This window comes from Mustela nigripes, chromosome 16 (assembly GCF_022355385.1).
Source record: "Mustela nigripes isolate SB6536 chromosome 16, MUSNIG.SB6536, whole genome shotgun sequence".
Classification (NCBI taxonomy): Eukaryota; Metazoa; Chordata; class Mammalia; order Carnivora; family Mustelidae; genus Mustela; species Mustela nigripes.
Window position 1 is genome coordinate 49,823,780 of NC_081572.1, and position 27,905 is coordinate 49,851,684.

The 27,905-nt window shown below is 53.0% G+C and overlaps 1 protein-coding gene across 4 annotated transcripts; it reads right to left on the minus strand.

The window, feature by feature from the left end:
- Positions 1–482: 482 nt before the first annotated feature.
- On the minus strand, positions 483–27,905 carry CAMKK1 (calcium/calmodulin dependent protein kinase kinase 1). Of its 4 annotated transcripts, none has more exons than XM_059378610.1 (17): positions 27,761–27,905; positions 25,812–25,889; positions 20,815–21,212; positions 19,791–19,838; positions 19,317–19,370; positions 18,852–18,903; positions 18,457–18,590; positions 17,752–17,788; positions 16,966–16,987; positions 15,701–15,789; positions 12,261–12,460; positions 10,266–10,319; positions 9,445–9,518; positions 7,552–7,639; positions 7,194–7,322; positions 4,982–5,085; positions 483–1,555 (listed from the first exon to the last, which is right to left on the minus strand). In XM_059378610.1, exons 3-17 carry the CDS (start codon positions 21,172–21,174, stop codon positions 1,549–1,551), a joined length of 1,452 nt encoding a protein of 483 aa, XP_059234593.1. In that variant the 5' UTR covers positions 21,175–21,212; positions 25,812–25,889; positions 27,761–27,905; the 3' UTR covers positions 483–1,548. The 4 variants fall into 4 exon arrangements, with proteins under 4 accessions (XP_059234593.1, XP_059234591.1, XP_059234592.1 ...); XM_059378608.1 differs by having other exon boundaries at positions 484–2,538; XM_059378609.1 differs by lacking the exon at positions 25,812–25,889 and having other exon boundaries at positions 484–2,538.

Consider the following 27,905-nt stretch of genomic DNA (forward strand, 5'->3'; position numbering starts at 1 on the left):
CCTACTACAAGCAGGGAGCTACAGGGTACGTAAAGCCCATGCCAGTGCTCAAGGGCAAAGGGGCACAGTAAAGACATTGGACCTGTAGTGCTTGGACTTGTGTGCTGCTCCAATGGGACTTTTGCCCCACAAGGAGTGGTGATGGCTCCCAAGGACCAGACCTTGGGCTCCCTGAGTCCCTGTGAAACACAGACATTGCATTGGCTCCTCAGTGTCCTGTTCTTTCCAAGGAAGGGCCACAGAACCTGCTCAGGAGGTTGAGTCACATCCTTGACTGTAGCTCGTCACCCTCCAGAGCCAGCCTTTCTCCCTCTCTCTCCCTCCTTGCCTCCTTCTTACTCCCTGCCACCCCCCCAACCCCACCCCAGAGCTCCTCTCACGACTGCCCTGCTCAGAATCTTCCAGAACAACTAGCCAAGACAGTCGTCCAGCTGGTGAGAAAGAGCACACACCCAGATATTGAAAATGTACACACACAAAGTTTTTTTTTTTCTTTTTTTTAAACTCAAGAAAGGGCTTTTATTGTTTTTAACTCACTTCCTGGGAAGTTAATTTTTAAAACAATCTTATGGGGTTTGTTCATCACTTGTGCTACATTCAGAAACAATAATGCCAACCCAAACCCCCAGTGATGGGGTGAGAACCTCATCCAGACTCTGACACGGGCTGTGGAGCCAGGCCCGCCTATGAGGTTTGTGAGGGCAGGCCCAACTGACATGCCTCCTTGAAACGCCCACCCTCCAGGCCCCAGTGCAGAGATGCTCAAGGAAACTTGTGGATCTGTGATGGGCCTCCCATGAACTCTAAAAAAAGTATTCTTAAAAACAGTACTGAATTGTTTTTTAACCCCTGGGTTATAACACCTTAGTTGCAGAGGAGCCAGGGAGAAATGTGGGCCCACTGACAATGAGCCACATTCAGCTCAGAGCCTTAAAGACACAAAGGAACTATATTACAGATGCATGTGCCAGTGCAAGACATGCAGGTGTGCTGTGTGCAGCAGATGGGCACGCACATGTTTGTGCGTGCAGGTGCAACATATACCCACAGGCACGAAGATGAGCAGGACACAGATGCTCCTCCAGCCCAGCCTCGCTTTCTTCTTCAGCACCAGCCTTCCTGCCCTAGGAGCCCCACACAGGCAACTGAAATCCCTTGTTGTTTGGCCCATACTTTCAGGAGAGGTACTGGAGGCCTGTTTTATTTTCTTTTGGGGGTCAATCGCTTGAGGATTTGGTCAGTAAATGCCAAGCCAGCCAGACACAGATCCCAGGGTGAAGATCAAGTCCGCCCCAGCATGGCCAGGTCCACACACGTGTTCTGGCACAACAGCTCTGTGCGGGCCGAACGTCAACTGTCTTGGGGGTGAGGCAGTGGCAGGAGGCCCAAGTTTCTGTGGCCACTGGCCAACAGGCACGCCCCACCAGGTCCCCCTTCCAGTGCTGCCTCCAATCTGGGCAGTTTGTCCTTCACTGTAGCAACAGGAGGGCAGCTTCCAAGGCCAGATGCGCAGGCCAGTGCAGGATTGGTGGTCGGATTCCAGTTACTTCAGCATCTGCAAGGCCACAGCCCTGTGAGTCCAGGACCCTTGATTGGGCCTGCCCCTGGTGTCTCTTCTGCAGGGGACCATGCAGGGAGGGAGTAAAGTGGGCAGGGAAGGTGGGTGCTCCTGACTCAGGCCTCTGCCCAGAGCACTCATTTATCCCATTCTCCAGATGCGCTGAGTGTGAAACCATCAAGGAAGCTCAGTCCACCCCACCTGGCTGCCAAGTAACGATGAGCATGCTGGGGACCACCCAAAGCTGCGTGAGAGCTTTATAGTCATTCCCAAGCAGGCCTTTACATACCACCCTTCCGCCACAATGTTAAAAGTAAAAGTTGAAGACAGCAAAAGAGGAATCTGAATTCTCTAATGCTGGCCCCTGCCTCCTCGACGCCCAGGAAACCCCCCTGGGGCTCAGAGCCTCCCTATCAGCATTCTCAGTTGACAAGAACTCTCGCAGGACCCTCCTGAGGTGGGTACAGTACAGCCCTCCAGGTTCATGAGGCAACTGAGCCAGGCCTGCCTGACTTCCAAGGGGACGTCTCTGCCATGGTCATAAACCAGGCCTCCACCTGCTAGCTGGGTTTCCTATCTCCTGCTTTGCCAGATAGCCAGGTGGGGTTTCTAAGGCACCATGGGTACCTCTTTTTCCTACAGGATGGGTCCCCCCAGGGAGAGCCAGGACAAGGAGAAAGGCCTCATGGGAGCCCTGCCCCCCCACCAACCCCAGATGACAAACATTGCAATCCTGTCCCTGGACTTGTGCGCTGAGGTCATGCAGCATGACAGAAGGAGGGGGGCCGGAAGAGGGGCCACAGTCCTCAGCCCCCTGCCCGCGGGGGCGGCTGTCAGCATGAGGGCAGTGGGCCTTTGGAGGCGTGGGATGAGCGTGCTGCCGGTGGCCCTGGGCGCATGCAGGGGCTCAGGATGCAGCCTCATCTTCTTGGACGCCGGGGAGCTCCAGGCTCTTGCCCCCTTCACCACACCTGTCTTTCCTGTTCAGGGGACACCGGGGCAGAGGGACCTCAGGGGTCAGCACATGCACTCAGGAAGACACACACACTCACTCTCTCTCTCTCTCTCTCTCTCACACACACACACACACACACACAGCCATTCCTTTCCACAATTTTTCAACCACTGCCCCCCGCACCCTGCCGCCACCATTTCCCCAAGTTCCCCTCAGTCTTGCCCCTTGCGTTGTGGTCCCTGGCCGGTCTCCCTAACCCTGGTCTCAGCCCACAAGTCTCTGTGGTTCCCTGTTGCCTGGAGATGAAGTCTAGACTTCCCAGCCTGGCTTCCAGAGCTGCTCACAAGCTGACCCAGCTGACTCCCCTGCATCCTTGAGTACCAGCTAGGTCAGGCCTTCCATGGTGGCCTAGTTCAGCCACCATCATCCTGGGTAGAGAAGCTTTGGTTTTGTATTTTCTTTGCCTTGTTCATAGGGCAGAGTCTATCTATCAGTCTTGGAATTTCATCCCGTATTTAATGCATTCCTGTATTTCATTATTCCCCACAGATTTTTCTCTTTAAAATGACCAATGAATAGATTTTGATACTAAAAAATCAGTGCAAAAAACAAAATCAGTACCATTTAACTCTACCGTAGAGCTTCACCAATTATCCCAAAGCATAAAGCAGAGTCCATCTAGGACAAATGTTGGGACTTTGATGAGGTAAAGCCTGCTTTTCAAAATTAAACTTGGGTCACAGAATTATAGAATTTTATAGTTGAAAAGGGTTAAAGCCCAATTCTATCACAGTCCAGGTGAGTAAACTGGCCTTTCTCCCCATTAACATGTCCATGAAAGGACAGTGATTAATGAGTGCTTTGTTCAGTGGTGTTCTTGGGACCCATTCTGTGCCAGATACCTGTATCTTTAGTTCATGACTTCCCCATGCCACCACTAGGGGGCGCCGAGTCATTGGCAATGAGCTGGAGTAACCAGCCATCCAGGTTTGTTCATCCTCAGGGTCCTACCTAATGCCTTCTGTAATGCCTTAGTAACACCTCCCTCTTTCACTCTCAAAATTGGCTCTGTTTGGGTGCTACATATGTGATCCCCTACACTAAGCCCAATTCCATCATTGAGGCCTGCAGACCTAGAGGAGCCTGGGGAACTCCTTCTCCTCACTCTGGCCACCTCACTGAAGAGATAGAACTAAAAAGAAGCTCAGGGGCACCTGGGTGGCTCAGTGGGTTAAGCCGCTGCCTTCGGCTCAGGTCATGATCCCACGGTCCTGGGATCGAGCCCCGCATCGGGCTCTCTGCTCGGCAGGGAGCCTGCTTCCTCCTCTCCCTCTCTGCCTGCCTCTCTGCCTGCTTGTCATCTCTCTCTGTCAAATAAATAAATAAATAATCTTTAAAAAAATAAAAATAAAAAAAAAATAAAAAGAAGCTCATACTGTCAAGGTGTCAAGGCCTCTCCAAAGACCCAACCCTCAACCTCCACTGGCCAGGAAGTTTGTCAAATGGAGGGCAAGCCGTTGGTACGTAGACATCACCGTGGGCAAGCAACCTCTGGCTGGAGCAAACACCAGCTTGTCCACTGAATGGGACCTGATGCTCTGAAGAGCCCACTTACCAAAGGGTAGCCTCACACGAAACCACTGTCTGGGCCCCTGCACCGAATGTAATGTGGAGAGGCTCAAATACTGGTCGTCTCCCCCGCCCCCTCTAGGGACCACACCTTTCCCACAAAGCAGGTGGGAGGGGCAGAAGGTGTGGAAAGGTACACAGTGTCTCCCCTCTGCAGTACCCTTCACAGGCTGGAGGAAGGCAACCAGTGTCCCAGGACCACCTTCTGGTCCAGGACCCCCCCTCCCCCCCCACGATTTTCTCTCTACGGGTCAGTGCACAAACTCCAGCAGGCCTTGTTGGCACCCCAAACTCACTTTTATTTTAATGGAAGAAGGTAGAAAAGCGGAGGACAAGGCTCACAGAGGTTTGGGGAACTACTTTTTCTGCCTCTCCTAGGAGGCGGTGAATGCACATGCCTGGTTCACAGTAGGGAGCCTTTGGCAAATGGGAATTCTCTTCCCTGGCCCTGTTAGCCAGCCAGCCTATCTTCCTTACTCGCTAGATGAGCATTTCCAAAGTGCTGCCTGAGAACACGGCCTCAGCAATGGCTGGAGGGATCATGGGCTACTCAGGAAAGCTAACACTCCCCCAGGCCAGGAAGAGTCAGCAGATGTGCCTCTCTTTTCACAGACAGGCAACCTTCTACAAGAAGCAGACACAAGCTCTGCAAACCTCTACTAGGCTGCCATGCACTGAGAACAGAGGTGCCAACAGGGCCCTCCTCAGAGATGTGGCTGAGTCCCCAGGCTCCAGGCTCAGCCTGCACAGCCCAGTGACAGTGAAAGTCGCAGGGATACACCCCAGCCCCCACGCCACCCCAGGGAGCACCTTGTAGGCCTCAGCCCACTGGTACTTACGACAGTAAGTTTCCTGGAGCAGACATAGATCGCTCTTCCCTCCGAGCTTGGTGCTCAAATGGGTTCCCAAAGGAACGCTTTCTCAGCATGGACTTAACCAGGATCTGGGGAGGACACATCAGAGTGAGGAAGAGAGGACGCCTGGCTCCCAGACACACTGGCAGCCTCCTCTGTGACTCCCTATGGGGAAGACTCCTGGGTGGGCCCTGCTGAGGCTCCCTTTCAGTCAGCGGAGGAAAGAAGAGTATTCCGAGCAGAGAAAATGGCAAGAACACAGGGGTGACAGTTAAGGGTGAATTCTGGGAATGGTGAGGAGCTCAGCACAGCTGGTGCGTGGGGATGCCCAGAGGCCAGAAGCAGATTGTGGAGGGTCTGGAATGCCAAGCTGAAAGCAGGGGCTTTATCCTGAGGACACGCGGAGTGCGATCAGGAAATGCCTTAGAGCTGAGGTGGGAAGGATGGAACGGAGGAGAGCTGTGGCAGGCAGAGCAGCAAGAAAGCTGCACAGTGGCCTGGGGGAGATGCCTGGATGGGGAGATGCTGTACCCTGGTTCGCTGACTTCGCCCCTCCTCCCACAGCACAGACAGTCCTAGGCCCCTGACTATACACACACATGCCTAGTGTGGGGCTGCATTCAGCTTTTCTTCTACTCATTCATTTATTCGTTCATTGAATGCGACCAACAGCTATTTATCGAGTGCTGGTCATTTGCTCGATGCTACTCTAGGCACAGGTACCACACTGAGGCAAAAATTCTTGCCTTCATGGAGCCTGTGTTCTAGTTCGGGGGACAGGCAGTCAATAAGACAAATCAGTAAAACATACGCTACTTAGTGGTAAGAGCTAAGGAGAGAAAAAGAAAACAAGGAAGCAGGATATAGTATGACAAAGAGGAGGTGGGAATTTTAGATAAGGGGCCAGGGAAGGCTCACGTCTCACTGAGGTGACTTTGGAGTAAAGGTCTGAAGGGAGTGAGGAAGTGAGCCCTGCAGATAGCTGGGCAGGAGCATCTGCCAGAAAGGAAGGTTCTGGAACAGCAGCTTATGTGGTTAGAGCTGAGCAAATGGAGGGAGGAAGGGAGAGGTAAGGCAGTGGGAAGATGGGAGTGGGAGGCGTGCAGTCTGTGTGGCATCTTCTAGGGTGGTTAAGGCTGGGGCTCTTCCTCTGAGTGACATGGTAGCCTAAGGGAGCAGGGTCTCAGCTGAAATGGGACATGATTAGTCACTAAGATCACCTTGCCTACTGAATTGGGTAGCAACCGTAGTGGGGGTAAAGGTGCAAGCAGGGGACAACTTGGGAGGGTATTCCAGTGGTTAAGGAGAGAGACAGTGGTGGCTAAGACCAAGGAGGTAGCAGTAAAGACCCTATGGGAGCTGGCTGGTTCCAGGGACCTCATAGAGTCCTGGAGCTCTACAGATCATAGAAATGAGCAGGACTTTGGCCACTGGCTTTAGCTGGGCCTGGACCCAGTGGGGAGGGCCAAAGTGCACAGGCTTGATGTCACCTACAGCACATACCAGCTCTCCTTTTGCCTTGTAATTACCCCAACTTGCTGTGATACTTCGGTGCAGGGCAGATCACGGTTCTCAGTGTCCCCCCCCCCCCCCCGCCAAAATCCCAAGTGGCCACTACAGGCTACATGAATAACTTCCAGTAGTTAATATGGAACCTGTCCAAAGGAAGATGAAAACAACTAAACTGTGAGAGGCAAGTGCAGGGAGCACATGGATGGGATCCAAGAGCACAGGGCCACATCTCCAATCCAAAAGCTTCCTAGGCCTTCTTACCATTATGTTCTTGGCACCTAACAGAATGCTTGGAAGCAGGGAGGGAAGGAAGTAGGGGTTAGAGGAGGGGGGAGAAGGGAAGGAAGGAAGGAAAGAAGGGAGGGGGGATGGAGAGAGGGAGAGAGGGAGGAAATGCTTCTTCCAGGCATGATGAATGTTGACACTCAGTGAGGGCAGTATATTTCTTTAAATCATTCACTCTTCTCACCAGGCCTCCTGGTCTCCCTGCCATGAGGCTAAATAACATGACCTCTTTCCCCACTGCGCTCCAGCAGGGTCTCAGTACAGATCAGCTTCGGGACTGGCTGACCAGATGGCCCTCTGTCCCCCAACAGGGCCCAGCACACAGCAAGTCTCAGGCAATGGCAGTGCCCACCTAAGGCCCTCCCAAGACAAGGGAGCCTTCTGCCCCTCAGCCCCTTACCACCGTGGTCCAGCTGGGGATGAGCTTGACTGAGTTCTTCACCTCCTCCTCCGTCACCTCCACCACACTGCAATGCTCTTCCTCTGAGGGAAGGGGCTCCTCCCCACTCTTGGTCACCCAGGGGTGCAACTGTGGAGTTGGGAGGGCAGGGAGAGGTCAGATAGACAGACACCCGGTCAGCAAAGGACCATGGGCATTCAACCAGCAATTGCCTTGAGGGGACCCAAAGCCCACAAACCCCAAATCCAAACCTAATATATGATTTATATATCTTGGTGTAGGGCTTTCTAGAGGGAGAAACTGAGGCCTGTTTGTTGTGTCCAAGACCAGCTCAGCCCAAGACCTCTGGCTCCCCAACCTTGATGTCTGGCACCCCAATCCTTGTTTCAGGGTTCTTGTCCAGCATCTTCAGGATTAGGTCCTTGAGCTCCTCACTGACCTTTGGCCTAAAAGGGGGGAAGGAAGAAGATGAGGGAGAGGTAGTTAGTGAGGGTTCTTTCCTACTCACCTCTCCATCCCCACCTGCTCTGGGATTCCCTCAACAGAACATGCCAGGGCAGAGACACACCCAACCCCCATTTCTTCAAGAGCAAGAGGGATACCCCCAAGGTACCAAGGCAGAACAGGAGAGTTTCCCAACAAGTAGATGGATATCCTTCTTTCCTGAACAGGAAATAAAGCCATCTCCCTCAGGAGTCAGGGGCCACAAACACAAACACAATTCCAGGGGTACCAGGGGTAACTGAACATCCCCTGGGTGGCAGAAATGGTGAGGATAATGTGAGAAGAGGCATTTAATGGGACACTAGGAGCCTTTGCCCCACTCGTCATCTTTTTTTTTTTTTTTTTTTTTTCCCACTCGCCATCTTGTCCTCTCCTCGGACTGGGCGGTAGCTAAGATTCTCATTTGACAGAGGAGGAAGCTGAGGCCCAGAGAGGTTAGTGGGCTGACACAATGCTCACCAGAGGAGTGAGGGCAGGGATGAGAGACTCAGGGGAAGGGGGAGCAGGACTCTCAGCTCCACATTAACCTGGACTATTTCTCCCCAAACTCCAGGCTTCTTTGCTACCAAGATTTTTGGGAAGCCCATCTGTCCAAGCCTGCAGAGAAGGAACTCACTCACTCTTGGGACTGTTGACCTTGGATCCCTCCGCTGTCCTAGACAGGTAATCCCTTTTACAACTCCTGGGCTGGGAAGAAAGAGACCTCTGGCATGGGGTACAGCAGCAGGGAAGGCACAAAGACAGGCAATTACAGGGAAGGGCTGGAATCTAGTTGGCTAGAGGGGGCAGAGGTCCTTGAATGCCAGGGTTAGGAAAGGGCCTCTTCACGTGGGATCTATGAGGCCTTGGAAAAACTTTAAGCAGGAGACATGGTGAGATAAGGGGAGACTTGCCACTGCCTGAGACTTGCTCTGTGCTTTATCAGGGTCAACCTGACCTGATTGTGGTGGCTGGACAGGAAGGAGGCGGGCAGCAGGGAGACCACAGAAAAGGTAGCTAGACAAGGCCAAGGACAGAACCAGTGAGGGGCACAGGTACCAATGGAGTCAAGAGATATATGAGGTAGATTCAATAGGGCTTGGGGACCGGACTGAGAGTGGGCACAAGGGAGCAGGAGTCATTGAGGACAATACCCAGGTTGGTTTCCGACCTGTCCAGGGGACTTTGATCAGATGGCAGAAGGGCCCTGTAAAGTAAGGAGCTGTAATAGCCCGTATCATAATCAGAAGAAGCACAGAGGGGCAGGGAGACTGCTCCAAATAGTCCCTCTGGGCTCAGAGACCTTAGTCACTAAGGGATAGGGAGGAGGGAGTGGTTTCAAACCCCAGATCCCACTGATAAGTCTCCTCTAGAAGTCTCCTTTTCCATCTACAAAACGGGGAAGCACACTGCTATCTTGAAGCCTTCCTACCCCATGTGAGGAAAGTAGAGGTTCCCTGTGGTTCCAGCGTGCACATCAGATTGACACCATTAACCCCACGGAAGCCTCTAGAGAAGGAACAGTGTAAATGTGTGACTTGGGGTCATTCCTGCCCAACTCCTGGTCTCAGAGTTCCATTTACAATGGAATCCAATCAGAAGTCCTTGAAACCTTGCTCTACCGTCCCACCAGGGGCCCCTCCCAGGAAACAGCACCCCCACCTCCGGATCTGCAGGCTTGGGGGGGCCTTCAAAGGGCAAAGGCTCTGCTACAACTCAGACACGACTTCCTGGGGGTGGGCAGGAGCCCCCTTCATGGGCAACTCACTCCTCAGGAAACACCACGGCCTCATTCTTGATCTTCCTGTGCAGGGCCAGGATGTAATCATCGATGAATGGGCACTGTTGGGTGGAGAAGCAGACAAAGGATGCAGGCCCAGGGCCTCAACTTGCCCTGGGGGACTGACCCCATCTCTTGGTGCTGCCAGAAGTGGGGGGGCAGCTCTGGGCTCCTGAACAGATGGGAGAAACCTTGTCTAACTTGTTTAGGGCCTGGCACACAGCAGGTACTCAAGAGACACTGACTGAACAAATGAATCACTGAAGGATCTATGAGGCTGGGCACTGGCTTAACAGGCACCTGCAGAAGGGCCTCCATTCCCAGGGCTTGGAGTCTGCGAACATGTTCACTGAGATGCCCTCCCACCTCTCAGCGCAGTCACTAGAGTGGGAGCACCTGTGGACAGGGACTTCCGCCAAGTCAGTGTTGAGCATTCCCCAGGCCCAGCCTGCCCCAGAGCAAAAGTCAAGGACAATTTGTGGAATGAATGAATGAAAGAATGGATGGCATCAAGGGCCAGAAGGGCAGGGCGTGCTCTAGCGGAGAGGTGGCAACGCCACCATCTCCCATTGGGCTGTCTGCTGTCCCCGGACTCCTTCAAATGACTCTCCTCCCAAGGGTCAGGTGGAAACAGAAAAAAGACTTTTCCTTTAGTCTTCTCTGGGCCAGGTGGGCCCTTTCAGAAGTCACTTGGCTTTAGGACACAAAGGAAGGGCCTGTAGCCGTCATTCATCCTGGTTCAGTTTTGCCCAGCCCACGGTGCCAAGGGTCTGGGCCTGCCCTGCTCCGCCAGCCCACCTGGCACTCACCTTGCCAAAGACAAAGCAGTATAACGTCACCCCGGTGGCCCACACATCCAAGGCCTATGAAGAAACAGCTCATATCAGTCCCTCAAAAAGAACCAACGCCCCTCGCTCACCTAGCTCCCATGCGCTATGGGAGAAGGCATACTGGAAAGCTCCTTCCTCAGTCATGGAGTCACTCAAATACTCCCACTCACTTGTTCTCTGCCTGACCGTGTGGTGAGCACTAGGGACACAGGAATGAGCAGAACAGGGCCCCGACCTCTCAGGGATTCCAAGCTCCCTTGTAACAGACCCAAACTGGATACATTTCTAACTCAGCAGGTGCAAAACTACCTTTACCTTCGGGGTCACATCTGTAGTACCCATGGCGCACCCCAGAAACCATGGTATGTACTAAACTTAGACTCACTAAACCAGATCCTCATCCCTTTTCCTGATAATCTACGGGAGAAGTCACCATCTACCTTGTTCTAACACCAGAAACGGACCCTGTCCGTACTAAGGCCCTGGCCTTCAGTCTCCTCCACAGCTGCTCACGGCTCCTCAAATCCTAGGTTCTAATGTGTACTCTCTCTACATTTTCCCCTTCTGGAATCCTATCTCCTCTCCTGGTTTCCACGTTCTCTCATGTGAATGTGAGTGGATGTGAATGATTCTCAAACATGTGTCTACATATTCCTGCCACAGATGCTTCACCTGAATCCAACCAGGGAACCAGGGAGCACCAGGCAAATGCAAACTGACATCATTCTATAAAGTAACAGGACTGTTCTCTTAAAAAAGGTCAAGTTCAGACTAGACAATGAAAGGTTGAGGAAATCTTCCAGATTAAAGGACCCCAAAGAGATGTGACAACTGAATGCTATAACTAACCCTGGATCAGATCTTGGGCCAAAAAGGTGGGGAGGCATTGAAGGACAGGATCCATACCACTGATGAAATGTGAATAAGGTCGTTTAGATAATAGTCATGTAGCAATGATAAATTTCCTAATTTTGATAATAGTACTGAGATTATGTAAGAGAATGTCCTTGTTCTTAGAAAGTATCTGCTAAAATATTTAGTGATAAAGGAGGATAATGTCTCCAATGTAACTTCTCAAATGGTTCAGAAAAATGTAATATTAATTACATAAATATAGTGAGAGATGGTGAAAAGGTAAATGGGACAAAATGTCAATAATTGGTGAATCTCGGTAAAAAGATACATGGCAGGGTTTTTTTTGTTATTATTCTTGCAATTTTTTGTAAACTTGGAATTTTATCAAAATTAGAAGTTCTTAAAAAAAAAACTCTATCTACATCCCTGACCTCTTTTTTGAGCTCCTCCACACCCCACACGTATCCAAATGCCTCTGGACCACAGCCTCCTTGGCAGGTGAGAACAGGCACATGCCCAGGGGAACACATTACACTGAAATCCCCTGCTCAGAAAGCCGTGCCCACTGCCTCTGTCAGTTAGGAGGAACCACAAGGCCCCAAGCCTTCTAAACTCTGCTCAAGCCCTATCACGCCCCCTCCCTTTCCCTGTGCCCCTCAGTGCCCTTATACATTTTCTGGACTCAACCTCATACTCAAATCCTCCCCGTTCATCAAGGCCTAGTTCGAACCCTGCCATCTCCAAAGAGTCTGAGGGGAACATCTAACTTCTTCCCAAACATGAGCTCTCCTGCTCTTTTCCACCATGTCCAGAAGGACGGAGAGCTGGGCTGTCGGCTCTGTCTGTTCCACAGCCCGACCTGTACTCAGCATAGAGCAGCTGGCAGAAAATATCTGCAGGGGAGACCTGAGGCCATTTTGCTGGAAAATGAGAGGTGGCCAATGTTGGGGAGTTTTTCAAGACTCCAGGAAGAGGCAAACAGGAAGGAGAGGACCATGTTCAGTGTTCACTCCTGAGACATTAAGGACTCTGACACCCTCAGGCTAGAAACAAGGCCCCACTGCAAGCTATCCCACCCCTCCACCTGAATCCCAACTCAGCCTAGGTCCTAGAAGCCACCTTCCCACTGAAGCTCTGGCCAGAATCAGAAATGGCTTCAGGGGCCATGAACGCTGGAGTCCCGGCTGTGCTGGACAGCTGAGCGTCGTTCCCCTCAAACTGGTTGCTAACGCCAAAGTCAGCAATTTTCACATGCCCGTCATCTCCCAGGAGCAGGTTGGACGGCTTGATATCCCGGTGGACGATCTTCTGGCAGTGCACTGCAGAGAGAGGCAGCTTGAGTGCTAGCATGGGGGACCAATGCCTGGAGCTCCCCACCCCCCTCCACCACCTGCCCTCACCTGGCCAGGGAAGCCCATCTCAAACTCTAGTGAGAAGGAGGAGGGCCATCTCAGCCCATGCACACATTCCTCTCAGGACCTCAAAAGGGACTTTAGGCCCCTCTGCTCCACTATGCTGTGGAGACGCCAAGGCCAGCCCAGGCTGTTAGAAACAAAGCCAGGGCTGGACTCTTAGTACTCTTTGGACTCCAAATGGAGTGCTCTCTGTGGCAATCAAGACACCTGTTGCTGAGGGGGCCTTCAGAGGAAATCGGGAAGGGAGGCTCTCCATTGGCCATCTCTGGCCTTCCCTCATGCTGTCTGCAGTCCCAAAGCCTATCAAAACATATCTCCAGTTTTGACCACCCAGCCTGGTCAGAGATTTCTTCCTTCTTGGACGTAGGGTGGAATAGTAAGGTATCTTACAGAAGTACTGCCGCAGGCTTAGGGACTCTGGACTCAGAGAGAGGGCATTCCAGGCCTTGGGACTGCTGGGATGAACATGGCTGGGGTAAGGAGCAGCCTACTCCAGGAGGCTGAGAGTTCACCTTGCTTCCTGGCTCTGGGACTGCCAGGAAAAATGGGCGTCTCGGGCTGAGATGGCCAGAGATGTCCCAGCTGAGAGCAGGCACTGACTCTACCCCAGTCACCCAATGGGCTCCCCACTCAGCGAATACCTTCCCCTGGACCAACAGATCCCAAGATGCTGGGATGGGAGGATGGAAAGGGCAAGAAGAAAGAGGAGAGGAGAGTGGAGGAGAGGAAGGCTAGCGGCAAAGGGAGTGTCACACAGGAGTAACAGCCAAACCATTGGTCCTATAGTGACTGCCTCCTATGTGCCTGATGCACAGGAGAGATTTAACTCACACCCATTGGAGTGCAGAGGCTCAAGGGGCTGTGTATTTGACCATGGAAAGTGGTCTCAAATTCTCATCTCAAATACTGACCTTTCCCCTGAACTTTGAATTCATTATCCATGTGGATATCCAGCAGACCTCTCAATGTAGATCTCAATATTTCCCAATAACACATCTAATTCAGAACTTGATTTTTCTGTCAGCAATGTACCCAACCACCACCACCACCACCAAACAAACATAACAGAAGACCCCTGCTCCTCCTCTAGTCTTTCCTATTCAGTTAATGGCCATTGTCGGTTGTGCAGGCCAAAAACTTCAGGATCATTCCCAACTTCTCTCTCTCTCAGACCTCATATCCTAGTCATCAGTAAGTCCCATGGGTTCAGCTTCTCTAAGATATATTCTAGATGTGACTGCTTCTCAGACCTGCATTGCTGCACTTGCCCCATCTTCAAAAATCAGACCTGGGGCTCCCGGATCACAGAGCTTTCCCCAAGTCTTCCCTTCTGAGGACCAGAATCACACCAACAGAAGTAAACCTTCAGTGCCCGGTGCCTCCATTCATCTGCCTGTCCAGCCCCTGGTTCTGACCAATGGGCTCCCGGAAGCCCTTCACTATGATTAACTGGGTCTTGATAAGGCTTTACTCAAAAGCCAGATGGGATTAGCTTGTTTTTGGGAGGGTGGGGGTGGGGACAGAGGATGGGAGTTTACAGGCCCTGCTGTAGGGAAAGGCCCAGGATAGGAAGGGGTGGAAGCCAACCTTGTACAGGGTTGTGGCTGCCACTTGTCACCCTCAGGGTGAAATGCCTCCTTCCCCTAAGTCTAAGACCCCTGACAGGGACCTTCTGCAAAGCCCTCCTTTCTGCGTGCCTCAGTTTCTCCATATGTACAAAGAGAGTATTAATTAAAGGGCACTGGAATGACTCAAATGAGATAAAGATAACCCTGGTTCCTGTCACCTCAGCTAGGTCCTCACTCTGTTCACCCAGGGAGAAAATATGCTCCCGATAAACCAAGCTAAGATTTTAGAAAGCTGGGAACCACTTCTATTTCCCAAACCAGGCCAGAAACATAGGTGTCTGAGGGCCCTCCCGTCCCCACGACCAGTATGTCATCCAGGGCTGTTCCCGCTCACCTCCTTCATATCCACCCCCCCCCCACTGACACTGTCCTAATCCAGGCCTCACCATCTGTCACTTGGGCTGTAGAAAATGCCTCCTTCCTAACCAGCTGGCCACTTCTTGCCCTTTATTTAGCCACCACACAGCTGCCAGAAAGAGCTTTCTAAGATGCAAATCCTATCATGCCCCGCCCTTCTCAAAGCCCTCAGGGGTTTACAATGCTGACAGGATAAAATCAGGAAAAGTCCTCTGTGGAGGTATGGCCAGCCCTCATGGTGTGGCCTGAAATGTTTCACCCTCCTCAGCCCCACGCTTCAGCCAGATTTTACTTCTTACCATTCTCAAACAGGATATGTCCACTCCCCACTGTGCCTCCGCTATATAGTTCTTTCTGCATGGCATACTTCCTCCCGCCCATCCCTCAAGGCTGGGAAACCTCCTCTCAGTACTCTTGACAGCCCTGGGCCTCCCTAACTTTAGCAGGCCCTGCACTAGATCTGCCTGCTTAGTTTCTTGTTCCTCTCACTAGGCTGCGGGGGCCCTCCCTGAGCTCACATCTGTGTCTCTGTCATCTCCTTGCCTCTACCTTTCACTTAGCAGGTACTCATATATGAATGAAGTAAGTGAAATAAATGAACGAGTGAATAAGTGAATTCCAGAGATAGAAGCTACCGTACCATCCTCCCTCCTGAGCTCTCATCACCTTAGGGTCCTCACTGTCAACACACCCTTCCTCACCCAAAAGACCCATGACAGGACAAGACAGCTGGACATAAATCTCTTTCTTCCTGTATCTCTTGAGGCCCTGTGGACAGGTTAAGCCTTGGCTAAGAACTCAGCAGAAGAGATACAGACTGAGAACTCCCAAGGTACAGCCCGACTCAATGCTGACTAGCCACCACGAAGTAACTGGCAGGCATCCAGGGAAGGCATTCAGGGAAGCATCCAGGGAAAGCAGCCACCACTCCCGCCCCTCCCCTTCCCACCTGAACTCGGCCCCGCCCGCAGACCCACCCCGCCCAGTCCCGCCACGCCGCCAGCCCTGCCACGCCCCCAAATGAAACTGATTGGTAGATCAGCGCTGACAGACAAAAACTACAAAGAGCTAGCTCAGTCTGGGCTCCACCCTTTCTGGTATCTCCCTCCCGTCCCCTGTTCCAGGCGGCAAGCAGCAACCCCCCCCAACCCGGACTCACAGTACTCAAGGCCTAGGATGATGTCCCGCAGGTAGAGACGAGCTTGCTCCTCCGGGAGGGGCTTGTCACTGGGTACCTCCATAACAGGCCTACAGGAAGGGAGGGAGAGAAGCAGTGAATCAGAATGAGTAAAAGCAGGCAGCTCGTGAAGGCGGACAGGGGCTGGGTCATGTACGCCCCTCGGACTTCTAGGGAGCCCTCTATGCTCGAATTGCTCCCCAGAAATCAAGACATTAGCTAATTCTCCCATAGAATGAAACAGTTAAAACGCAGACCCAAATATCCCTTTACAATCACTATAATTTCAAATTAGCTTTATCTTAATTTGATTGACTTAGTATTCCTTCTTCTGAGTATTTAATCAAACCCATAATCAAACTGTTGCAAAAAAGGCCATTCAGAGCAGTGTTTTTCCAAACTTTAGGTCTAACCAAATAGAGGGCCAAGAAATCAATCAGTTGTTGGCTAATGCTTTGTTTTTCTAATGAAGTAGAGTGTATCACATGTAATAAAGTGTATCACATGTAATAAAGATCTGTAAAACGTTGGTTTCAGTTATAGATATGGATGGCAATGTCAAACATACTAAGTTGAATAAAGGTCAAAAATGTTTGAAAGCCTCTGAATCTTAGAAGGATGCTACTGTTAGCCACCCCACTCCCCGAAGACAGAAAAAATCACAAGACATACGCAGCCTATATTCAAGGTCTGGACAGTTAGGGCCTCTGGTCCACCCAGGTCTATGCCTACTACCCCATGTCTGCTGCTTTGCAAATACCCTGGGAAGGCCAAATAGGGCAGACATGAATTAGAACTGTGTAACCTTGAGCAAACCACTTACCCACTCTGAACCTCAGCTTCCCCTCCCGGGAGCAAATGGAGTCCCACCCACTCAACTCATAAACTTCAAAAGCTGAAAGAACTATTTGTGATTTGAATCCACATAAGGGCCCCATCTCTACATATTTGCTTGAGAATCACTCCTTTCTTCTCCCTCTCTTCCCTCATAATCTTTCCAGGTCTTTAAGACCTGGCTCAAAACCTCTTTCAGAGGACTGTCTGAATGTTCTAGCCTCACGGACCCCCACCAGACTTCCAAGAATTGCCCTCTTGTTCTCTTGTTTTCCCCAAGACCAGAGCTCCCCAAGGGCAGGGCCTTGGCCTCTGCTTTCTCCTACAGTAGCCAACCCTGGCACTAGGGACACAGGGAGTGAAAAGAAGGCCTGGATTAGACTTGGCCTGCCTGACTGGGAAGGGGAACTCACCCCTTTCTCAGGAGGTCAAACACTGAAAGAAAAGAAAAGAAAAAGTAAGTAAGGTGCAGCCAGGCTAGCAAAGCAGGTGATGCCAAGGTCCCTCCCTATTCTGGAAGGTAGGAGAGGGTCAGGCATCCAAGCATACCTTTGGGAGGGATGGGTCAAGGGCTCCAGGGTATCAGAGGAAGTAAATGGGTAAGAGTAGTTTTCCTATGGATCTGCCTCATCTGATTCAGCATGGGTTCCTTTTCTGGGAAGAAGGTGGGTGACAGAGGCTTGGAAAAGGGGCAGGAATTTTCCTAAATGTCATAGCAGATAGGCAGGTAGGACAGGGAGGGAAGACTAAAGCCTCAGCCTTAATTGCTAAGCCAGTGTTCTTTCTGCTCTGTATCAGGGCCTCTAAACCCAGCCATAAAATTAACATTAACAACCATCTTATATATAATGACTCATTTACCCCTCGTATCAGCCCTATGAGGTAGATTCATTGTCCCCATTTTACAGGTGAGGAAACTGAGGCAGAGAACTATCAGATAGGATCTGGGAACCCACATCACATAGCCTGCTTCCTGCCTCTACCTGATCCACTGTCTGTCTGATTAGTGGAGAGGGGGCCTAGGAATATTTGTTCAATTTAGTTAACCGGATATTCCAAGCTTGCATTGGCAGGGATGGGCAAAGGAATCCAGGGCTTGAGAACATGTTCACGCAGCCCATCTGAAGGTCATGTGTGTTCCTGGGGAGCCCTCGGACTGACTCCGCTAAGCTGCTTTGGGAACAAGCTGGGTCACTTACCCAAATAGAGATTGTCCTCAGCTGGGTCATCCAAAACCTGGTCAGAGGAAACAGACATGGGGATAGGGGTGGGGGAGGCACGGCGTGGGAGTCCCAGACTTCCTTGTACTCACCAGCCCCAGGACCCCTGGTTTGCTCTGTAGTGACCCCAGACAATGGATTGGAACTGTGCAGGCACCAGATAGATGAGGCCTAAAAAATCACTGACCCACGGGGCACCTAGGTGGCTCAGTGGGTTAAAGCCTCTGCCTTCAGCTCAGGTCATGATCCCAGGGTCCTGGCATTGAGCCCCACATCGGGCTCTCTGCTCGGCAGGGAGCCTGCTTCCCCCTCTCTCTCTGCCTGCCTCTCTGCCTACTTGTGATCTCTGTCTGTCAAATAAATACATAAAATCTTAAAAAAAAAAAAAAAAAATCACTGACCCTCAATCCTGGCCCGCCAAGCGACCCTCAGCTCTTTTCCCCTCCTGCTATGATGAGGGGCTCACTTCTTGCTTCCAGGTAGCCCTTTACTCACGGAGACCTTGAGAACATCCCAAACCAGCCTAAACTGACCCCTGAAACCTCCCTATAGACCCCACCCCAAGTCTAACTCCGTCTTTGGAGGCCTTAGCCACATCTATTGTGAGAACCATAGGTCTTTGTTGAGTGTTCCTAAGCACAAGACTTGGGCACAAGTTCCCACCCACTCACCACTGCTTCTTACCTCAATCAGCTTGACCACATTCACATGGTCCAGCTTCTTGAGTATGGCAATCTCCTGGTACACTCGCTCCAGGGGCAGCAGCTGCTTGGCTGGTCCTCCTTGGGTGGCTTGGGACCCTCTTGGGGGAGGGCGACCTGTGACCAGGAAGATGAGTCAAGCTCCTGTTGCAGGAGGCTGGGCCTCACCATGGCCCTGCACCCAGCCTCAGGCAAGAACCTTGTAAGACCATGGTCTTGTCCCTAACCCACCAAGCACATTGCCACCACCAGGCCTTTGCTCATGCTGTCCCCACTTCTACCCTCGTCCTAAAAATAAAACTAGCTAGGGACCAAAGTCCCTTCTTCCTTTGCCCTCAGGCAAGGAGTTCCCAAGCACAGGACCCAGCAGATACATACGTGGAAAGCCATACTGCTTCAGTAACTTCTTTTTGGAAAGCACTTTCATTGCCTGAGGAGGGAGGGGCAGAAATGTCACTTGAGTGCAGCCACCAGAAGCTAGAACAGGTTGGTTATATGTGGATAGAGGTCCGGAAAGGAACACTTGTGATGGCCACCAGAACTGAAGGTATGGCCTCGGTGTGTGGGTGAGCTGGGTTAGAAGTGACCATATCTGAGTCTAAGCCTCAGCCCTATTTCCCCAATAAGCCTTTCTGGAGCTCTCCCCTCAGAGGGGTCCAGCCTCTGCTGGGATATTCTCAAGGTCAAGAAGCTTACTCTTTTTACTAAGCATATCCTTAGGGACAGAAACTCACTCCCTCTAGAGGTAGCCTTGTCCTCTGTCTTCCCAGCACAGCCACTGCCCATTTCCCAGGCTTCTGGGGCCTGGCCGGCACAACACCTCCCTCCCGTTCCCAGACTTACATAGTGCCTGTCTTCACTTTCGTTGTAGGCCAGCCTCACCACACCGTAGGCACCCTGGAAATAGGCACCGGTCAGCCCCACCTGCACAGGGCAATGCCCACCCCACCCTGAACAGTTCCAGCCGTCACCCCCAACAGCCCGTCTCCACCCCCACCACCAGCTGGCCCCCAGCAGGCATACATTTCTGGCAGACAGGGAGAGGACTCCTGTGCCCTGTCACTGCCTCTGTCTGGCTCAACACAGCTCTATGCTCCCTCAGTCCCTCTTTGTTTTCTATCAGAAATGAAGGAATCAGGACTGGTGAATCATTCCCCACCCCTCCATGGGTATTTCCTAGAGGACAAACTTTCTTCGCTTCTAAGCTGGGGCCCTTCTGGCTCTGCCTCACATTCCCAGATGAGAAGGAACCGTCCAGCAGAGGGTCCCGACAGGCTGCCTCAAGAGAAAAGTCCCCTCGGCCTGTCCCAGTCCTACCTTGCCAATCTCACTCTGCAGCTTGTATTGGTTCAGCTGTACACAGTCCTGGGAGTGGGGGAGGGAAGGGATAAAGAGGGGAGCATCAGGTAAAACTCAACCCACAGGCAGTACTGATCCCACCCCAGGAGCCTGTTCAGGGCCCAATCCTGGCTCTGGGCCCTTCACTCTCAAACCCCACATTTCATAACCTTTCAAGTTTGGATGGGGAGAAATGTGGCAGTGTCCATGCCACCAAAAGTGACAAGAGGCCTTGGACAGTGTCTGCAAACATGAATGGTGAGCCATGGCTGTATTTGACTCCCTAGGAAGTGGTGAAGGAAAAATGCACTGACTCCCGCCTGAACGTGGGCGTCTGGGAGACCTACATCTGTGAGCAACACATGAGCAAGTATTTCTAGAACCAGCTATATGCAAGGTCTTGGCTGAATGGACAAGAAAGCTGAGGAGAGCCTTAGGGACAGGAGACCAGAGCCCTGGCTCAGGCATGAAAAAGCCCATGAAAAAAGCCCAGCCTCTGCAATCGGAAGATTGCTTGCTCAGGACTAGGATTCACTTTTCAGATCTAAGTGGCAAGGACAGAGCCCTTGGGACAGAGGAACAGAAGGAAGACCAGAGGCTGGAAGCATGCTGGCAGCTTCTGAGTCAGAGCAGATTCTAAGGAGCAGGATTAGAAGCAGGGGCTAAAGCTCTGTTAGACTTATGGTGGGGAGGGCAACATACTATCTATCTTCAAATCTCTAAGAGGACTTCTTGGGGGACCAGGGAGGGGCCTATTTATGAGGCCTGGCCTGAGGGCAGGAACGGTGGGACTTCCAGGAGGCAGTGACTGGCTCCCGAGATTGGCTCAAACAGAGCTTCCCTGGTAGGAAGAGCCATATTATTGAGACAGCAAGCTCTTCAACTCTGAGAGTATGCAGAAGCAAAAGCTGGGCAGCTGTGTGGCAGGGGCTGGGACAGAAAAGCACCTTCACTGAGGACTACAGAAAAGCTCAGGAGGACCCCCTAGCTCTGCCCCACCAACCTCTGCATCTGAGATGGCCACATGGTGGGATTCAATGGTGGGCCTCCGCCAGGACCGTGGGGAGATGTGGCTGGACGGCCCTGTGGCATAAGGAGCAGCCTGGGCATCCAGGCAGCTTCCTGCTGGCCGCTCTTGCAGGGAGAACTTCCTGGCTGAAAGGCTGGGCCGGGCTAAGGAGGGTCTTGAAGAACCACTGGGGATCACGGAGGCAGCTCTGGTCCTTGGAGGAGGGTCCACACCATTTCTGGCAGGCTCTGGGCTACCTCCGGCCTCTTCCAAGTGGGTCACATCAATGGCTGCCACTCGCTCCACCAACTCTGCCCGGGGATCCTGGCAGCAGACTGCTGGGCCCCCCTCCATTGCCACAGTTTCAGGGGGTCCTCAGCCTTATTGGGAACCTGAGAAAAGAGGACAGAGAAGGCTTCAATCCTGGCAATGGAGTATGGAGGTCAGATTTCCAGGCCCTTCTCCTATTGCAGCCACAATCTTTAGGTCCTACCTTCATGACTTTGCCCTACCTGTTTCCTCTGCCTGAGTTGCCAGCATCCAAAGTCAAGTCTGTCCCTACTAACTAAAGGAATTCTAGAAACTCATCTGGCTCTGCTGCAAAGCAGGCCTTAGACCTGAGTCTCCCCACCTATAAAACAGGTATGGTCACATTTGCCTTGCCGGCTTCACAGGGAAGCAGCAAGAAGCTGATATTCTGGAGTCAGGACAGACAGATGTGGGCAGACTCCTGGAGGCCCAGCAGCACTGGGAGAAACAGAGTCCAGGGTCAGCTCAGGCCCCATCCGGGAGACAGCCCAGTGACTCACCAGCCCCACCCTGGACTGCAGAGCATTCCAATGCTGCTGCCTGGAAGCTGAGCTGGGCGCTGGACATGCAGAGTTCTCCTGGATACCTCAAGCCAGTCACTTACTCCTCCAGGAAGGCCTCTTCAGGACCACATAGCAAGTCTGCCTTCTCCCGTTACTCCCTTTCCTGCCTCAGCAGAGACTGTAGCTTAGGACAGTGTTCATTAGGAGAGGGGCTGATGCTTTGGCGGGTGTTAGGACAAACCACTAAACTAAAAGGTCATCCCTTATTTTTCCCGTTTTTTTTCCTTCCCATTTATTTGTGTGCCCAAAATATTTGTCACAGCTGTTCAGGCTGAAATGCTCCCCATGGCCAGGCCTTACACCCCCCTGGACCCTACTGCCTTCTGAGTTCCAAACCAGGCCCCAGGCTAAGGACTGAGCCCAGCTTGAATCCCAAACCATCATCCACCTCCAGCCCAGCCTTCACCTTCCACCACAACCCTGGGCTGAACCCTGACTCCAGGCTGAATCCTGGGATCAGACTGGGACTCCACCTTTGCTGGAGGCTGAGCACTGGCCCCACCTCAGCCCGATGTCCTTCCTCCTTCCAGGGCCAGACTCAGCATCTTCTAAGGAAAAGGAAGTGAGTGGACTCCTGACTCTGTGCCCTTCCTGTCTGGTGCTAACTTCCTCTGTACTCACACAGTGACTTTAAGAACATAGCCCTTGTTCCCCCATCACCTTGCTTTGACAGATGTCAAGGAGGTAGGGCCACTAGAACCCACTGGCCACACAGGATCCTGGACTGGTTCTAATCCTGCCTGCCAACCTACTGTGGGGTTGCTGAGGCAGGCTCCTTCCTGACTCTGAGCCTCAGTCTCTCCATCTGTACCATGGATGCAGCTTCCCTAGGGCCACCAGGCTTAGAGAGGGATAGTGGGCAAGGTCATCATCCAGAACCCTTGTGCTTGGCACACACAGTGTTAAATGAGGGAAAACCTAGAGGTAGTAGAGCTGATATTGATATGCAGAAAGGACGGGGGAAGGGAATTCAGACTGGGAATAGGAGAAGACATGAAGGCTGGACCTATATGGAATGACCGGGCAGTTGGTGAGCTTAGAGCATCAGGGATGCCTCCTTGGAGGAAGTGAGAGAATGAGTAGGACTGGAACATCAGGGAGACCTCCCTGGAGGAGGTGAGGGAGGCAGGTAGGGCCAGAACCTCAGGAAGGCCTCTCTGAAGGAGAGGAGGAGCGTGAGTAGGACGGAAGCATCAAGGAGTCCTTCATAAAAGAGATGGGGGCGGGGCAGGGACAGTGAATGTAGCTGATGTATCAGGGAGGCTTTAGAAATCAGACCACTTGCGAAAGGAGAGGCCAAGGCTGAAGGGAGCCTTCCAAGCCTGGCTGGCCCATCCCACTGTCCCCTGTAGATGGACCACTCTGCTGCCCCTCACTCTCACCGCCTATAGCCCCCTTCTATGGCCCTGGCCCATACAATTTGCATATGATTTCCCTGAGGCTATTGTCTCAGGGAGAAGCCATCCTCCTCTAATTCGCTTCCTTCCCTTTTCTCAGATGGGGAAGCGAGGCCCAGCAAGGGCCAGGGATGGGCCCAGGCTCATACAACAAGTCAAGGCAGAAGTCCTTCTCCTCCAACCTGGGGTCCTGTTCCCTGGTTAAGGGCCCAGGCTCTGAAGCCAGGCTACAGGCTCCATCTCTTCCGGGTGTGGGCCCACGAGCAGGTGACTTCAACCTTGTGCCTCAGTTTTCCTCATCTATGGAATGGGGCTAATAGGAGTTTCACCTCACTGGGTAGTCATGGGGCGTAAAGGTGTGAACACTACCCATACTGGGCTCAGGACTGAGTCTGCCACTGGGGAAGCTCCGTAAAAGTGACTTGTTGTGCTGCTGTTGTTGCAATTGCCTAGGACACGCTGTGGCCCAGATGGATGTGCGGGCGGCATGAGGAGGCTATGAAGGCTGACGTCAGGCCCTCCACCCTCCCTTCTGCCTGGATCAAATTCAGGTGACTAAGCATGTCTGCGAGGGAGGCAGCGGGGAGGCCCCAAGTTCCAGCCTCATGTCCAGGCGAGAGGGCCTAACACCTGAGGCTATGCATCTGAGGGCCTCTGTCCACACATAAGAGAATGTGTGCAAGCAGGGATGTGTGCTGGGGTCATGGTGTGTGTCTATGTGGGGGCAGGGGGGAAAAGAGTCCACACAGAGAAACTCATCTGCATGGAGACAGAACTCTAGTGGTGTGGCCAACACAGACGTGTGAATGTGTTAATGTGCACTGGGGTGCCTTTACGTCTTCGTGTACATGTGCTCCAGGATGGGGGGTGGGGTCTGCGTGGGGACCACGGAAGCCTGATCTCAGAAGGTCAAGTCTGAACTCCCACTGGACACCTGTCCACCAGGATGGGCTGTGTGTCCTGGGCAGGTGCTACCCCTCTCTGAGGGATCACCCAGGGGGGCTCTCAAGGTCCTCCCCAAGCTGAGGCCTCAGTAGACACTTTGTTGAAACTGACTGGGTAGGCCACTAGGGACTACATGAGCAAACAGAAGGACAGACAGAGAGGCTAGGACCCAGGCTCAGGGCCCAGCATGGACTCTATGGGCATGGAGAGCTTCCTAGGGACCAGCCTAGTCTTGTAGCCAAGATGACCAGACTCAGGCCCTCTCTCACTGGGAAAAGCTATCCTAATCCTGTCCTCCCAGACTTGGGCCGTGTTGCCTTGGAAAAGTCACTGGGACTCTTGGATCCTCAGTTTTCTCCCATGTGAATCAAATAGGAGGCTGCCATCCTGCCAACTCCCAGAGCTACAGAGGGAAGTAGGTGAGATCGAGGACAGAAAAACAGTTTGTGCCTGAGTGATGTAGGGCTAGGGTGTATCTATATCTAGAAGCCACCAAGAGAGAGCCTTGATGTACAATGTACAACCCCGTATCTGCCCCCTGATTCCAGGATGGCCTGGCATGCTAACCCCCTCAGGCTAAACCCCTTTCCCCAAGGTGTTTGACTACTTCCGACATACAGACCCTGGCTCCAGATGCCTCCTTGTCCCGGCCTCCGGATATGCCCCTATCCACCTGGGTCACTCACAGGAGGCCCAGAGCAGGAGAGATACCAAATGTTCAAGGAGCCCCTCCTGGAATGACTTCAGGTACCACTCAGACCTCATTCTGAGTTCTGGAAGGTTGCTGTGACTCCCAGGGCCAGGCTGAGCAGCTACCATGCAGGGGGAGAGGACATGGCCTGGCCATCCAAAAACTGGCCAGAAGGAAAAGCTGCAAGGAGGCAGTCTAGCCATCCAGGCCAGACACAGAAGGTGGCCCTGACATCGCCAGGCTGCCTGGCCAGAGCCGTGTTTATGCTCCTGACAAGTGTCTGGACAGCCCTGGCAACGGGTACCCTCTGCAGCGCCTGCCTTTGCCCAGGATGACTCAGTTCTCCTTGAGGGAGGCCCAGGCATCTAGTGCCAAGTCATGCTTGAGGATGCCTACTGCGAGGACGCCCCCTCTCGTCATCCCTGGAAAGGCCCCAAGCACTGCAGTGGGCTCTGTGCCCAATCTGGCATGGCAACCCTCAGTGCATCTTCAGAACATCTTGGCTGATGAGCTCCAGGCATTGCCTCCTTTTTCTGCCCCTCCTCATCTTCCACACCAGGTCTGCACTTCCAGCCCGATTCCTTCTAGCCAGCTGCCTCCTCCCCACCACGTCCCCAGGCAGCTCAGACCCACAGGGTTCTCATTCAACTTAGCATTTCACCCAAGTCTGCCCTTCCTCCTCTGCCTGTTGCAGAGCGAGGTACTGTCCTCCTCCCAATTCTTCAGAAACCCAGGAGCCCATCTTCTTCCTTTGGCCCATCCTGGCTCCCCTAGCCCCACACTTACTCTCTACTCTGGCCGCATCACACCACTCGCAGCTTCCCAAACTGCATACTCTGTTCTGCTGCCAGACCTCTGTAAAAGCTGTGCCTTCTGCCAGGGACACACCTCCTTCTGTTTTGCTGCTGGAGGATAGCTCAGGTATCTCTTCCTCTGGGAGCCCTCCTTGATCTCCCCACTGCTGGGGAATCCTAACGAAGTCAGGCTTTAGACCTCTACTTTTCTTTCCCACTGCTTCTGCCACCCAGCACCCCCACCTCCAGCCTCAAACCCCGACCCCACCCCACCCCACGTCCTCCTCCATACCAGTTGCCAGAGGGAATATTTCGAACATGCAAATGTGGTCACAATTCTCCCACACCTGGCCTTCCAGGAACTTGGAATCTGGAGGACAAAAGAAGAGGAGACCTAGCCCCAGCCTGGGGGGGGCTCACTGGGTAGGGAGCAGCCAGAGACACAGACTGCTGGAATGCAAATCCAGAGTCACTCATTCATGCAACAAACAGCCCATAAGCACCTCCCGTGTTAGGTGCTAGGAAATAAAACAGTGACAAAGTCCCTACTTCCACGCAGTTTAATCTCTAGTAGGGGCAAGAAGTGACAAACAAGAAAGGCAGTAATTAATTTGTGGAGTGGTATGTGCTATGGAGAAAAATACAGGCATGTATTTTTATGGAGTCATGTAAGGGGAATCAAGAGTGAGGGGCTGGGAGTACTATTTACAGTGTGGTCAGAAAGGCCTTTCTATAGAATGTGAGTAGAATCTGAAGGAAGTGAGGAGGCAAGCAGTGTGCACATCTGGAAAGGGCATTTCAGAGGAACCAGCATCTGCAAAGGCTGTGAGGAGGGTTAGTGCTCACACTGTCTGAGGAAGAGCAAGAGGCTAATTGTTGCTGGAGTGGGGCTCTGCATGTGAGAGGCACCCAGGCAAGCAGTTACACCAGGATGAGAAGGCCCAGCCATTCCCTCTGCCTGGCCCAAGGGATGGCTTCCTGGAGGAGGGGGTATGTAAGTTCTTTCATGACCACTGAGTAAGGATTTCAGAGCGGGAGAGGATGGAAGCTCTCACTGTGCAGGACAGAGAGCCATTTTCAAGCTGGGACTCAGGGCCTGGCTTGAGATTAGGAGGCCTCAAAAGCCAGAGGATGGTTCTGAGCAGGGCAATGATCAGTTGGATGAGGTTTAAAAATGATTCCCCTGCCTGCTGTGGGGACTGAGGGTGAGAGACCAAGGAGGAGGCAAGGATCCCAGAGTCTGTGAGCCTAGGACACGGTCTGACATACACTGGGTGTTCAGTCTGTACCTGCTGAATGAAGGAGTGAGGGTTGTGTGGGCACCAGTGCATCCTCAAGGACACAAGCTGTGTGAACCCCGAGGCCCTGGCCCACTTGGCAGATACACAGCCTCATATGCACGCACAAAGGCACTGTCCTGTGTCTGGGACATAACCTTTTCTACACCTCTGCACCCTCGAGACACACACGCACCCCTCCCAGAGACGCACGCCAACGTCGCACGCAGACGTCCATGTGATCGGCCCTCACACGCCACTCCATCCAGTCATGCACTCTCCTCACACACATAGGCACACTCCTTTGTCCACGTGACTCGCACACCCACCTCCAAACACCACACACAGGTCCCCGCGCACGTGTGCACCCGTTGAGCCACCAATTCTGTGCCTAATAGGCCCCTGAAGCCGCAGTGTCCGCTTCTTCCAACCCCTCCGCCCAGGCCCCATCCAGAGGAACGACTGCGCAGCTAAAGCCACACGACACATCTGTCCCATTCATCCACCGACCCCCCCCCCCCCCCCGCCAATCTCCAGTTTTTGCAGGAAGACTCAGCGGAGAGCCGTGTAGGAGGAGCACTCTGCGCTGATCCACACGTGGGTGCACAGGTCTGGGCCCACTCTGCAGAGACACGGCCTCCCACCCACGGCTGGGGAGGGCGTGGGAAGTGCGCCGGGTATGAACGCAGTCCCGAAGACTAGAGCTGGGGAAGCGACGCAGATGGCTGAGCGCGGGTACAGATGCGGTCCCGGCAGCAGGCGCAGACAGAAGCGGGCTCCGGCAAGCACCTCGTAGATCCGGCCCCCCAAAAAGGGGGAGGATCCCCGCACCAATGCGGTCCCAGAGGCCCTCGTTAGACGCGGCCTCGTAGACCATCCCTCTTCCCTACAGGCTCCGAGCAGACGTTCAGGCGTTCCTCCGCTCCCGCTCCCCGCCCCAGGTCTCCTCCCCACCGACCCCTACCTCGGCGCCTGGCGACAGTCTCCGCGGCCGGGCGAGCGGTCAGGCTCGCTCCCGAGGTTCGCGCCCCGCCCCACCCGCCTCTCTCGGGTTGGGATCTCAGAGCTCAGACCGCTGGCGCCGCGGCTCCTGGGAGCTCTCCCTCCCT